The sequence below is a fragment of the Daucus carota genome, chromosome 9 (genome assembly GCF_001625215.2).
Source record: "Daucus carota subsp. sativus chromosome 9, DH1 v3.0, whole genome shotgun sequence".
Classification (NCBI taxonomy): Eukaryota; Viridiplantae; Streptophyta; class Magnoliopsida; order Apiales; family Apiaceae; genus Daucus; species Daucus carota.
The window spans coordinates 42628947-42643394 of NC_030389.2; the positions used below are offsets into that span (position 1 = coordinate 42628947).

The window sequence follows — 14448 nt, forward strand, 5'->3', positions numbered from 1 at the left end:
ACTACTGGAAAACAATTCAGATGATTTGAAACAGATGTATGCGATGTCTGCAACTCTGAAAACATAAATATGACACTCTCCAAGAGATGGAAAATTTGCCGTGAAACTAAAAGATTGCATTAAGTCTCAAATGTCATATAGATGCCAAAATATTATTATCTACTATAAGTACATACGAAAATTTCCATCAGATCCATTACATGATGGAGCAAGCATTAGGATTCTCATCACTAAACATCTGAGGCACATATGTCGAATATTCTGTGTAGGACTTGGGACCATAATATTCATTCTTCATAATATCCATTCCTTTGTTATCTTGATCATCTTCCTTGGCTTCTTCCACTTCCTTCTTTGTTGCTTCGTTATCTTCTTTCTTCTCTTCTTCCTTCTTTCCTTCTTCCTTTTTTTCTTCGTCCTTCAGAACAATTGCTTGCTTCTTGGTTTTCTTGTACACATCGACAACTAACTTCTCCGGATCAAGTACACCTTTGACAGTTACTCGATCATTTGCTAAGTCTATCATCACTGACTCAACACCTTCCCAATAAAATAAGCGCACATTGTAAAACTAATAAAGGAGGATTACATTATACTTTTCAGAGAGAATTACAGACCACTTATACCTTTTATCTTCCGAATTCGCTTCTGCAGAACCTGGGCACATGCTTCACAATGCATTCCTATTTTTAGCACCACGGTAACAACCGGAGGAGGCTGCAAAGAAACATAATCAACCGCCAAAAGTTTAAATTAAGCATGTTGGTGAAACAATATACAAGTAGATACAAATATGAATATTAAAAATTATTAAATATAGCATCATCACAGAGTTTCTACATACAGAAGCTCTATCAGATATTACTGTAACTTGGTATGTCTGTTTTCATCCTTGCTTAGCAGTAGCATCATCTGCTGTTTAGATAATGTGTGTTAATTAGGCACATCTACAAACTACAACACGTAGTTACGCTAAATTTTGCTGGAGATTTTGTTGTTACCATTCCATCAGCAATCAAGTTACTAAAAGCAATAACTGAAAAATCTCAAGTACACGGACATAAAATATATGTGATTCCACAATTTGCCTAATCCACGAAGCACTAGCATCAAATATTTTAGCAAGACTCTCGCCCAAGCGCAGCACTATAGGACTCCCACAAACAAAACTATCCTCGACAAGATCTCAGTTAAAACATGTGATACTAATGCACAAGACTCTCGCATGAATTGCATATAATTACATTTCAATACATAATGACTCGAACTACAAATACAGGGAAGATCCTAATTGTTGAGAATCAGTCCATCTAAAACCTTAAGGTGTTAAAGGAAGCCCCCATATAGACCTTATGCTATATTTCAACACTTACCCTCACTCGAAATCCCATTTTTGGGTTAAAGAGTGGATCACGGGCTATATTTCAACACTAATCTGCATTTTGCTGATGTAACCAAAATCCTAATAATTCACTCGCATACAATAAATCAAAGTCTTGAAATAGCTCGACCCCATCCCCATGCTGCTGCTACTGCTTACAGGCTTGCAGCAAGTGGTATGGGGTCATCAGTTAATAGTCACATTGAGCAATTCAGATGGGCCTTTCATAATCCATATTGAAATTAGTAACTGTGCATCTCATAGCAGAAACCACCAGACACAAGAACACAATAATAGTATGAGATGAAACACTAGAATTTCCCAATAAATTATTGTGGCCCATGAATAAATTTTCCTCGTAACATGTGCCAACCACCGAGTGTCTGGTATTTTTGGCTCTTACTATTGCCCCCTGTTGTGTTGCTTTCATTCATGACAACCAAAATATAATACACTTAGATAGCACTCACAAGTGTGCACTCTGCACAATGTGTAAATGAGAGAGTATTCTAATCTCTCTACTCTACCCCCATGCTATAAATTTACCCTCCAAGCCCAGCCTCAAACTCTCCAAACCCCTGTCAAACATATGTAATCTTATCAACCTTGCCTAAAACCTGCTATCATAGTAACATATTTAAGTTGTGTAACTTGTGTCTTTGCATGTACAGTAAGTACGCGGCTAACGTTGGTTGTGACCAAAATTTTCAAGCTTATAATCTCGAAACACAATGAAACTTTATATTTACACTTTCCGGGCATAAAAAGTGCAAAAATGATTTAACTTTAGCTTAGAACATGCCATAACCTGTGTTCTAAAAATCCCCGATTAATCCTTAAAAAATATTTTACCAATTTACTTATGACACTCTGACTTGACTAAAAATCCCTGATTTATTCTCACTAAATACTAGTAAATTGACAGGTCAAACGATTAGTTTCGATTCCCGATTTCTAACTACAATAGGTATATATTGATATATATATAAATTAGATTGAAAGAAGTATACCTCATCTTTCTTCTCTTCATTGGGAGGTTCTTCTTGTTTAGCTTCTTGGACCTTGTTCTCTTCCGGGGGTTTTGGTAAAGGGGAAATGATTTCAACCTTGCGCCCACTTTTCTTCTGAATCCTCTCACATACTTTTATTGGGTCTGCTGTTTTGCCCTTGACTACCACTTTACTCGCCTTGCAATCCGCCGTTACTTGTTCCACTCCTGTTTTTCATTATTCAATACCACTCCTATTATATGTAAAATTTATTCCATGCACACTTTTTTAAGTTGAAACATAACAAATCCACCTTTTTAACATAATCCCTTTTTTGCTTAATGAACTTTGCAAGCATAAGTATGTGTGTAAGTGTACTTTACTACTTATCACATACTTCAGGTCACGGACTACTACGGGGTAAGATCTGCGTACATCTAATTCTTAAACGCCCCGATTTTGAGGGATGTGTATGAAAACAAATAATGAAGTTGGTAAAAATGATAATGAAAGACCTTGGAATCCTTTCAAAGATCTTTTAACTTTTCTTGCACAAGCTTCACAATGCATATCAACTTTGAGGACAAGAGGTTCTTCTTCTTCTTCCTTCTTCTCCTCTTGTTGCTTCTTATCTCCCCCACCACCACTTGCTTCTTCTTTCTTTTCTTCCTCCCTTTTCTCTTCTTCTTTCTTCTCCTTCATTAACACAATCCATTAGCAAAACATGTCACCATGCATGAAAATCATCTAACAAATATCAACAAAAATGAATACATTTATAGAGATGCACGCAGGTTGGTCCGGACACCGGTTTAAAAAAGTATATATCTTAACACAATACCATGAGCTAAAATGAATACATGTATAGATGAAATGTTGAACTTACTTCACCCATGAAGCTCCTCAAAGCACAGTAGTAATTTGCTAGAGCTTTTTTCTTGTTTATATTATGTGGGAATGTAGAAGAAGGGGGGGAGCATTTAAGTATGGAGAGGTGAAGTTGGAAAGCTGATGTGGATATTATATGTCATACAGTCATACATAGGACCCACTGCAGACTCGGATATAAATTCTCCGAGAACAAATTATTTAGAATTTAATGGTGCTGTGAAGATGTCTGTGTACGTTAGAAATAAAAAAGGGAATGGTGACAATCTACGTTTGAATTCTTCCGTGTTTTTTTGTTTTTTTTTTTGTTGGTTTCAAAAAAATTCTTCCGTTTTTTTTTTTTAAAGATAATTCTTCCGTTTTCTTGATATACTCTGCTCCGCTTGACTGGTCAAGTTTCCTTCTATTTCAACTCTCGCATTTAAAATAATCAACCCTTTTTTTTTTTTTTTCTCTCTCTTTTTTTCAGAAGTAAAAACATTAACCCTTGTTCTAACTAAGCGGGGGAACTATTTTGTATTAGTTCCAACATGATTCTGTCGCGTGAGAGATTTATTATCGCATATATTTTTTTAATAATTACTTATTATGAGCAAGTTGATCAGTGTTTTAGTTTAAGTCGTAAATATAATATAAAATATTATGTGTTAGTGATTTGAACACGATCGATTTGGATACATAAACTCTGAATTTGGACTTCAGATTCATCTTCAAATTCGAGTTTGATTTTTAAGAACACCTGAAAGCTTTTTGAAAATACATGGGTTGTGGGATTGACATTTCTTAATCAAAATTAATGAAATGGTTTGAAATGAAAAAAGAATATAAAGTGGTGTTGTGTTTGGTTGGGGATAATAGAATAAAATGAGTATAATATGAGATTTGAGAAGAAACGGGAGATAGAAGAGAAGCGAGCATTCCATCTCAAACATGATGTAGGGATGGAATGGAGAAAGGAATGAAAGTCCTTAACAATTACGCGGTAACCCATGACGTAGTTCATTTTTCATTTAATTACTTCCGAATCATTAACCTTAACCTGACACAATTTAGTATCTAAGAGCATATTCGATGGATTTGGCTATAGTCGTATACATGTAAGATATTATATAAATTTTGTTAAACTTGTAGGACATTGTGTTTGTTTGGCTATAATTTAAAAACAGTATGTTATTAATATTTTAGATTGTTAAAATAGAATATATCAATTTAAGATGGTAGTAAATAATGTGTAATCTTCCTGCAGATTTACATGTATGTAGAGATTCGACAAATATAGTCATCCATAGGAGGTCGGTTAAAATTATAGACAACCGATATAGATTATTGTCGTATGATTTTTTCACGAGGTTGACTATATTTTTTAATTTTGATATGCCAGCTCACTTCTATGGTTGGAGATGTTCAAAGAAAATAAAACATTAATTTGTTGAATGACAAAAAATGGACATTTTATAAAAATTATGTAGATAATACTCCCTCCGTCCCTCTCATTTCTTATCGAATGAGTTGGGTACGGAAGTTAAGAAATATGTACAAAGTAGTAGAAAAGAGAAAGAAAAGTGGATATGGTGGTAGGACTTCTTGATTTTTAATATACAAAAAGAAGATAATGAAGCAAAAATAGTGTGAAATAGAAAGAAAAGTGGAGATGTGATGGGACACATCAACTATTTTTGGTGAGTTTTGAAATATAAGAATTCGATGGGACATCAAAAAAGGAAAGTGTAAAGAAATGGTTGGGAGAGGAAGTACTAATTTACTCAAAACTATTTAATATGATATTTAAAAATAATAATTATCATTATCTATTATGTATACTATTTTAATTTATCATAATTTAGTATGAAATAATTTATATGATAACATGATAATATTTTTTGCCTAAATATTGACATGTAAATCTTGTCCTTCACAAAAGAAGAAATAACCTCTTATGCATGGGCCTTGGGCACCGAGACAGTTTAAAATTGGGCTACACATTGTAAGAGTCCTCCAACAGTCCAACTGTTCTCTGCCACCTTATAGGCCCAGATCCTAGAAGACTAGTTCAGGACCAACTACATAACTTTTGACACTCCCATCAAATTAGAAACACTATGAACTCTTATGTTTGGGTCGTGACCGCCGCCGGGGAGTGCTTGAATGAATACTCATTTAGGTTCACATCAAAATATTTTTAAAAAAAATCTAATTACTGGATGGGAACAATAATCCTGTCTAATATTTTTTAAGAATAAGTCCATGTCCAGTGAATAAAAAACGCTGCATATGTTAAAGAATATTATAATCGATAACCGCTGAATGTTTATTCTTTTAAAGAACCGCTGAATTTTTTTTTTTTTTTTTTTAACGTAGGAACCCGCAGCCGCTACCCTTCGGGTGCGCACTGGGTAAACCCACGAGCTCACGCAATAGCCTGCAAATTACGTGAACCAAGGTAAACCGCACCTAACCGCGACAGGCTCTGATCCAGGAGGCATAATCACAAATTTTGCTCCCTTCGCCGCTGAATGTTCATTCAATGTATAAAAAATTAAGTTAATATATGTTGCCCGATTGCTAGGAGCTGGTCTCTTATGTTTTTATTTGAAGTTGCAAACACCGACACATTAGTTTCGTTAAGTGTTGTTAATTAACAGTTAACAATAGTGATAATGGTTGTAAGCTGAGCTGATTTAATAATTTTATTATGGTTTATATTAGATTCGCCGAAATTTTGTGACCGCCCTTGCCCATAAAATAATTGAACAAAATTTCAACAACAGATCGCACCATATTTGAGTCAAGGGCTACTACATTTTTGTTTTACACGCTGTGTGTGTACTGTGTATATACAACTAGCTAAACTTGTGGAACATAAGCCGATCGAGATAAAAAAAAGATGATAAAGATAATGGCTGGATTCATCGAGTTCCTAGTTTACATGGAGATCATGCAAATAAAAATATCAAAATAATTTAATATGATATTTCGTTTCAAAATTAGTGACGGACAATAGTTTGTAGGAATCCAAAGTCCGCTACCTTTCAGGTGCGCACGAGATAAACCTATGAACTCACACAATAGCCTGCAAAAGAGGATACAAGTACTCTTTTTAAAACCAACCCTTGTGGGGCATGACGGGCAATAGTTAATAGTCACTTTAACGATATCTGCACGTAGGGGTGGCAGTTTCGGGTAACAGATCGTGTTCGTGTCAGCAATCGGGTTGATTTCGGATCAAGCTAAAATCACTTAAAATTAAATAAAACTGAAAATTGAAGTTATTGGAAACGAAATTCTAATTTCGGGTTCATTTCATGTCAAACGGGTGATTTTCGGATCATTTTCGGATTTTGTCTCAGTAAATCAAGTTGCGGGTTCGGGTCGGGTTCGGGTCATTTCAAACCCGGCAAGAATATGTTCTGATTCGCAATTTAACTTATAAAATTGATATTAAAATAGCCACTTGTTTTATTCAAATACATCAATTTATAAAATTGTCTCAATTTAATCATCAATTTAAATATTAAAAAATCAAATTTTTATCTCACTGACAGATGGTTTATTTGATATAAATTTTTAAGTAAATGATTGAGTAAATATTGAATTTAGTAACTAACTTAATATATTTGAACTAAACACATAATGATTTTAATATATTACACTTCAATTTATTAAAATGAAAATTTGAATGTAGCTCCAAAATGAGCTGAAATTAAAATTTTGTCTTCAACTCAAATTTTCTATTTCTTATAATTTTAAAAGAATTTCATCTACTTAAAATTGACCCGTTTATAAATACAAACTGAACATAAATTTTAGGGGAAAAAAAAAGGCGAGTTAGATGAAAAAGCACGCAAATGCGTGTGGGGAAGACACAAAACAAACAGAAGAACGATGAATGCATGAGTTAAGGCCATGTGGAAAAATAGAGACATGCATACAATAAGGATCAAGGAGTCAAGGACCACAGCATGTATGATTAGTTGAAATTGACCAAACTGATTAAGCACTAGGGCAATAATTAAAGAGATTAATTACTAAAAATTAGTTGTAATAGTAAGTCCCTGCTGCCGAGTTTTTTTTAGGAAAGAAAGCAAGTGAACCTGTTACCGAGTGTTTTTTGAGAGAAAGTAAGTGAATGCAAATGTACTTTCGTTTTCATCTCACTTTTGGAGTGAAGGTGTGTTATATTTGCATGCACTTTCACTTTGCTTTCCTCTTTTCAAAAAACTCGGAAGCATAAACAGAAGCGAAGTGAAAGTTAGATAATTTTACTTGTTTTTTTTTTCTAATTATAACTCGGTAGCAAAGCGGAAGAGCGTAGAGGAAGGTGAGGTGGATCAATCAGACAGCACATGAAAATGCAAGTGTAAATGGAACGTAAAGGCTCAGGATTCAAACACCACCTCCTCTTTTGTTTTGTATTGTGCGATGTGTACAATTTTTGTGATATCATCGTACGTCTTCTCTCCTACCATTTGTGCCTTGTTTTTTTCTATCCCTCTTTTTGTTCCATCTTCTTCGCATTTTATACTCCCCGTCCCTCTCATTTGTTTACGTTGAGGATTGGATTCGGCACGCTAACTAATACTCTCGTAAAACGTAGCTCGATGAATTATTTTGAATTTTTTATTCCTTCTAAATAAAAATTTGATATTTAAATTTTCATACAAAAAACAAAAAATTTAAAATTAACCTATAGAAATATGTTTTATATGCGCTAAAATATGTGTCGAACAATGTGAAAAAACCGCAAACAAATGAGAGGGACACAGAGAGTGTACCTCAATAATGTCACATTGGTCAAACAAAAAATTCGAAATAGTCGAGAATACTAGCAAAAAATAAATAAACTGACTATCATCTCTTGTTCTTTTCAATGTATCGAGTATATCACTGTTGAATATTTGATCTTGTTTGTACCACTCATTTAAATTAAATTATATTTTGATAAACTTTTATGAAATTAACTTATGAGACTTGGCACGATTTTTTATACAAAGTAGCAGAGTGACGATAAAATAATAACAAAATTAAAAATCAGATCAATTTTTTTTAATAAAATTAAGATTAGATTCAACTGAAAAGGGAAGATGAGCACGTATTTAGTTAGAAAATGTAAATAACTAGAAAGATGGAACATGCTTATTCAATAAAAATTTTAATAAATTTTTTTAGTGAAAATTTTAAAATGAATAAATATAAATTTATTTTAATTAAGTAATGAAAATGAGACAAAAATTTGTTGATAATCCAATATAATCAAACGAAAAATGTGATTCATTTGATAATTACCTGCAAAAATATATATATATCACATATTGTAGAATACCCAAATTTGGTATCAAATTTTTTTAACTAAAGTCGAAAACTTGAGAAAAGTATAATAATCGAGTCCCTTTCGATCCTTTATTTAATAATACTTATTTTCTTTTATTGTTTGATTAGTATATAAAGTAGTCATGTCTTTTTCGATCGGAATGAAAAGTTTATTTGGTTTCTTATGTCGGCTACTGTATGCGCGAATAATCTACCCACAAGAAAATAATATTTATATTCAATAAAAAAATTCAATTTTTATATCAAATAAAAGTTTAAATCTACTTTTTATTTGATATATTTTATAAAAAATAATTAAATAATGATTTTTCTAACCCCTTAAAATATGTGTAAAAAAATAAAAACAGTTAAAATGGGACCTTGTATAATCGATTAAACATCAAAGTTGATCGAAGGAAAACAAGCATAGTAAATGATTGCACAGAGCATTAATCATAATGTGTTTAGTCCACAATTTGCTAACATGCATGCATAATATTCAATTACAAGTGTGATTAAACTAATTTATTTCTACTTTGCAAGAGGTTAGTTTGGTAATTGAGGAAAGAAGCTAGAAGTAGCAGACTCTGTTGGATTGATATTAAAGCCATGACATCTACTTGTCTTTGTTTCTCCATCTGTTTCTCTCTGTGCTAACTGAAATACACTGTTCCCCTCTCAATCCTTCAGTATTCATCACCATGTCATCAAAGGTATGTTGTATTAAGATTTTTTACGATATTTAAATACTCACGCACAGATGTGGAATCCCGTACATAAGAGAAGAGTAATATCCACTCGACTAGAATGCAAGAGATTTTTACAGAATTTTGGATACTTGTGATATTTGTTATTTTATCAATTAAATGCATGTCATTGTTCTTCAAAGTAAATTTGTATGGTATCCAATTGGAAAGACTTTTATTTTTTCTGATCATGATATTCTTGTTCAAATTTAAATTCTGGGTATTTTCCGGGTAACAGATGACTACAATGGTGTTAACGGTGGACTTGCAATGTTCTTGCTGCTACAAAAAGGTCAAGAAAATCCTCTGCAAATTCCCTGGTGAGTCCCCCGTTTTGGATTATTTATTTTACTTTGCGCCTGCTTTTAGCTAGTTGTTTTTAAGATTTTAAACATTTTTGTCATGTTAGTTGTTTTATTTGTGTGAATGTTTGCTGAGATAATTGTGTACATGTGGTGTGGATTGGTTTTGTGGCAATAGGAATCACAGACCAGGTGTATGATGAGAAAAATAACCAGGTCAGGATCAAGGTCTTGTGCTGCGACCCTGAGAAGGCCCGCGACAAGCTTTGCTGCAAAGGTCGCAAAGTTATCAAAAGTATTCAGATTGTAGATGACATGCCTAAGAAGAAAGAGCCTGAGAAGGTCAAACCACCTGCTGAAAAACCAGCCGATAAGCCTAAGCCACCTGCCGAGAAGCCAGCTGACAAGCCCAAACCACCTGCTGAAAAACCAGCCGATAAGCCTAAGCCACCTGCTGAAAAGCCCAAACCACCTGCGGAAAAGCCAGCCGAAAAGCCCAAACCCAAGGACCCGGCCCCTGAACCGGCGCCAATTTGTGGTCCGGTTCATGGATTTCCACCTATGTACCCCAATGGGCCATGTTGTGGGTCTTGTGCCCAAGGGTATGGTGGGGGTCCATGCTACCAAGGGTTTGGACGGCCTGTTCCACCGCCACCTGGTCCATGTTATGATTATGGACGGCCTGTTCCATGTTACGATTACGGACGGCCTGTTCCACCTCCACCCGGTCCATGTTACGATTATGGTTACGGTTACCGTGGGAGCAGATGTTGTGTCAGCACTGATTACTTTAGTGAAGAAAATTCACAAGGTTGCACAATCATGTAAAGGTAGTGGGATGTCAGTTTCATGGCCCCTGGGACTTCTCCAATAAACATTTGTTTTATGTTCCTGCAATATGTGTTGGTTGTAGTTATGTGGGGTTTTTTAGAGGCAAAGATAGGGTTTTATATTATAAAAAAAGTATGATTGTAATAAGGTCAGTTACCAAATGGTTGTTGACAATGAGATCATGTTTAAAGATTTTAAATTTGATTATGATGGAAGTTTCCATAGTTGTTATTTGGCATTACTTTTTGGTTTTCTAATCTCATTGTATCTGTCTATGCAAATCTCAAGATTCTAGGGATGTACTTGTATGCTACAGTTCAGATTTTACAAAACCAGTTATATATGATGACAAGAACAATGGTAAATTAGAGGCAACTGGAGCTGCTCTCTCCAAAATTCCTCGAACACTATAAGTCACAAGTCATAATTTTTAAGCCTACCTGAACGGGCTCCAAATCTGATACTTCAAGTTAACATGTAATGAAAATGGGATAGAATTTTAGTGTTCAACATTTAGCTATTCAATCTTCTTTTTGTTTTTCATGTTTATATTCTTCCAACTTCTTCATGCTCAAATAATGGACAAGATGTTAAACTGATAGAAGCATGTGGCTCATCCACTGCTTCGATTCCCAGTGATTGTACCAGATTGTTCCGGATTTATTAATTTTTACATCCTGCAGGCTGCATATTGTGGCATTTCTTATCATCAAATCAACTTTTAGTTCTTCATAGAAAACAATTTAGTCCTATTCAACATGCTGATAAACTAAAACAGACTGAACATTCCATTTTGTTTATAGATGTTGTTGTGATCAAGCCTATCTGTTGTGAATTTCTTTCCTCTTGCTGGTGTTTTCTTTTTCGTCATCTTGGACTCCATCATTAGAGCTTCTACTGATGTCTCTACCTTTTTTGAGAGCGCAAGAGCTTCCTTACCTTTAGCATCTTTTTATGTATTTTTTTTTTGCTAGTTTCCGTAAGACAGATCATCACCTCTTTCAGAAGCTTGTTGTACATACTACCAAGCCAGCTCGAGTTGAACAAGCTCTAGGTCTGTCTCAAGTAAAGTTTCCAATAGGCCATATTTCATGCCCGAGCTCAAATTATAAATAATCTAAGAGCAGTTAAATGAAGCGAGCACGAGCTTGTTTGCAGACAGCTCAATTACTTAGTTTAAGCCCTACCAGTGTGCCTCAGAGCATCTAATAATATCTTCAGTCTCAGTTTTGAGTATACATTAGTCAATAAAAAACAATGCTAATGTTTAAGATAAAGTATTTGATCTGAACAGAAATTAGGTCTTCACCTTAATAAAGTTTAACACTAGCATAGAGAATGTGGATATCTTTTCTAGTTACTATGCAATTACAAGTATACTGCAATTGCATAACCCTTTTTATCTTATAGCTTGTTAGTTGAAACCTTAATTTAATTTTTAATAATTTTTGTTCCAATTTCTGCTCTCCTCCTGAGCAAATTAGACAGAAAGTAAGGCAATCATCCATTAAATGCTATGATACTTTAATCTTGAAGGTTATGCGACCATGTAAGAAAACAAAGTTTACATATGATCCAGATATCTGTCTCCTGGCAGCAGTCAGGGATAGTTCTAGTTGCCCGTTTCTCCGAGAAATGTCTCATCAAGTTCCTGAATTGTTTCGCTGCCTCAATAACCTACTGACAATTCATTCTTTTAAGGATTTTATTTTCCCTCTGTTACAATAAGCCAGCCTCAGTAAATTGTCAATACAATACTGTTACATGTTCAACTTTCCTTTGTGAAGACCCTATTTTAAGTATATAGAAAATCTTACTCCTGTGTGATATTCCTTTGTGAACCAAGGGAGTGAAAGTGATCAATAAGATGTGAAGCTGGCAGATCTCAGCCTGTTGTTTAAGCACAAAGTTCTTTTCCTGATTCTCTTCTAAAACTGGTGCCCTCTCTAGAGCACTTGCTAATTTCCCTACATTAAGCTGCACAACTTGTCACTGCAAAGCCTGAGAGAAGAAACAAAGTCATTCAGGTCGGGAACGAATATGTATCCACACTGGAAGCTGGAGTCTCTGGAGATGTCAACTGCAGAATTTGTATTCTCAAGCATCCATACTCTTGAATGAGACTCAAACATTCCGACAAGTCATTAGATTAGAGGATCGAAGATTATGTTCTGTCAAATGGCTATGTGACGAATAAGAGATTAAAATTACTCATTAGCAACCACTCAAAAAATCCCATAACATCAGATAAATGGCAAATGACAAGGCAGAATGATCAATTTAGATGCATATTCATAAAAATCCAGTGACAGACTCAAAAGACTGGAGCAATCTCTGAAACTATTAGTAAAAATGCTGTGTAGTAAGATTTTAATACGTAATATATCAGTAGGCCAATTTCTTGTCATGTCATCCCTATATGTCTACACATCCTCAGTTTCGAATATTTTACAAACAAAGATATAGAGTTTTAGAATCTTCAATGTGTATCAGACAAGATATATCTCAAATTACAACATAGCACAATCTTCATATGAAAGTAAACACATGGATCTCATTCAAATTTCCTGCCGTTTAATTAAACAGTCCTCTTTAATTGTTAGATCACATATTCTAAACAAATTTCAAATTATTTAGGAACTCGTCAGAAATCAAATTAGACTGCAGATGGCTAAATAAACAGGTTCTAATCATTTTAAGCCATGCATTTAAATATATGTCAGCTGCTGTAGCATTTATAAACTACATAAAAAATACAGAAGGTGTGTTTGTATATGTAATATGCCTTTCCTAACACCACAATCTTGAGACAAAGCCAACCGACCACCTGAAAGATGAAATAAAAGCAACCGTACCAAAACTTTTCGGTTACATATTTGCCCTTCAGTGGACTCTTTTTTAACAAACAGGATGTGAATTGTGAAATGAAACTACACAAGCTTGTTTAAGGGCTCTATATGATGTGTTTCCTGTAAGAAGGGCAGAAAAGTAATTATGATTCATTATTATGTTAGAGAATATTTTTGAAGGAAGGACATGCAAAAGAACAATTAACATGTTCAACAAAGAATCTTTGTGCAGACAAATAATGATCTGATCAGCTACCTTCTCTTCATTCTCATGAGAAAAACTTCTTTGGAACATCATTTAGGTCTTTTTTTAACTTGGGAAGCTATGGAGATCACCGCAAAGATTTTGGAATTCAAGTCACACATTGTCATAACAATCATTGTTTCTTTAATCTTGGCGTTATGTTTTCAAGTAGCCCCTCAGTTCATGACAATTCTATCCTACTTTTGGCCCCTCTTCATCTCCACCGCTATGTTCTTGGTACTAATTGTTGTCTTTGGTCAGAAAACTCCTAGCGAGTTCTATGGAGGCAAGGAAGGTGAAGAAATTATGGATTATGTCGCAGGGCAGCCAGATTATCTTGAAGAATCGGAAACATTAAGTGAAAAGTGAGGACTTCAAAACTTGACAGAGGTTAATGGAGATAACTGTATTCTCAATCAGGGCCATTCCATACCTTTTGAGGGCTCAGGGGCGAAAGAAGAAAATGGGCCCTATTTTTTTTTTGCTTCGCTAAATTTGATAAAATATAACCTTGTAACAATGCAAACTCAAATTTTAGTCAACTTCCGTAAGAAAATAACTATAAAATGATCAAGTTTAGCGATAAAGTGTACCGGATGTAAAAAAAAGAAGATTAAACAAATGTTTAATGACATTTATCTGTTAGTGCATGATTGATAGTACCATTAGTTTAGGTACGGACGTAGTCACTTAGGATAGAATAGGCTTACAGGACTGATATATACTAATAACAATACATAAATTATAAAAATTTTGGGCCCTTAAATTTTTTGGGCCCTGGGCGGTCGCCCTGGTTGCCCTCCCTCTGGGCCGGGCCTGTTCTCAATGTACATAGTTTCTCTTCTACTTTGTATTATATATCCAATAGTGAATATGTAAGTTCCATCTGCCTTCTTCATAGTTTCATTATC

At 34.4% G+C, this 14448-nt stretch overlaps 2 protein-coding genes across 2 annotated transcripts; one reads left to right on the plus strand and one right to left on the minus strand.

Annotated features, from left to right (window-relative positions):
* Positions 1-78: 78 nt before the first annotated feature.
* Positions 79-3390, minus strand: LOC108201846 (heavy metal-associated isoprenylated plant protein 7). Its single transcript, XM_017370167.2, has 5 exons — positions 3257-3390; positions 2886-3066; positions 2392-2597; positions 627-717; positions 79-540 (listed from the first exon to the last, which is right to left on the minus strand). The coding sequence occupies exons 1-5, from the start codon at positions 3263-3265 to the stop codon at positions 197-199; spliced, it is 831 nt and encodes a 276-aa protein (XP_017225656.1). The 5' UTR covers positions 3266-3390; the 3' UTR covers positions 79-196.
* Positions 3391-9135: 5745 nt separating this feature from the next.
* LOC108200962 (protein PYRICULARIA ORYZAE RESISTANCE 21) lies at positions 9136-10685 on the plus strand. The gene is made up of 3 exons (XM_017369246.2): positions 9136-9278; positions 9550-9631; positions 9792-10685. Exons 1-3 carry the CDS (start codon positions 9267-9269, stop codon positions 10439-10441), a joined length of 744 nt encoding a protein of 247 aa, XP_017224735.2. The 5' UTR covers positions 9136-9266; the 3' UTR covers positions 10442-10685.
* Positions 10686-14448: the final 3763 nt, after the last annotated feature.

What these genes read in the sequence shown, in the direction of transcription:
- LOC108201846 (XM_017370167.2), bottom strand. An exon ending in ATCTTTGAAAGGATTCCAAG is followed by an intron (nt 2,598 to 2,885) that starts GTCTTTCATTAT and finishes AATGAAAAACAG; the next exon opens with GAGTGGAACAAGTAACGGCG. An exon ending in ATGAAGAGAAGAAAGATGAG is followed by an intron (nt 718 to 2,391) that starts GTATACTTCTTT and finishes GTTTCTTTGCAG; the next exon opens with CCTCCTCCGGTTGTTACCGT.
- LOC108200962 (XM_017369246.2), top strand. An exon ending in AATCCTCTGCAAATTCCCTG is followed by an intron (nt 9,632 to 9,791) that starts GTGAGTCCCCCG and finishes TTGTGGCAATAG; the next exon opens with GAATCACAGACCAGGTGTAT.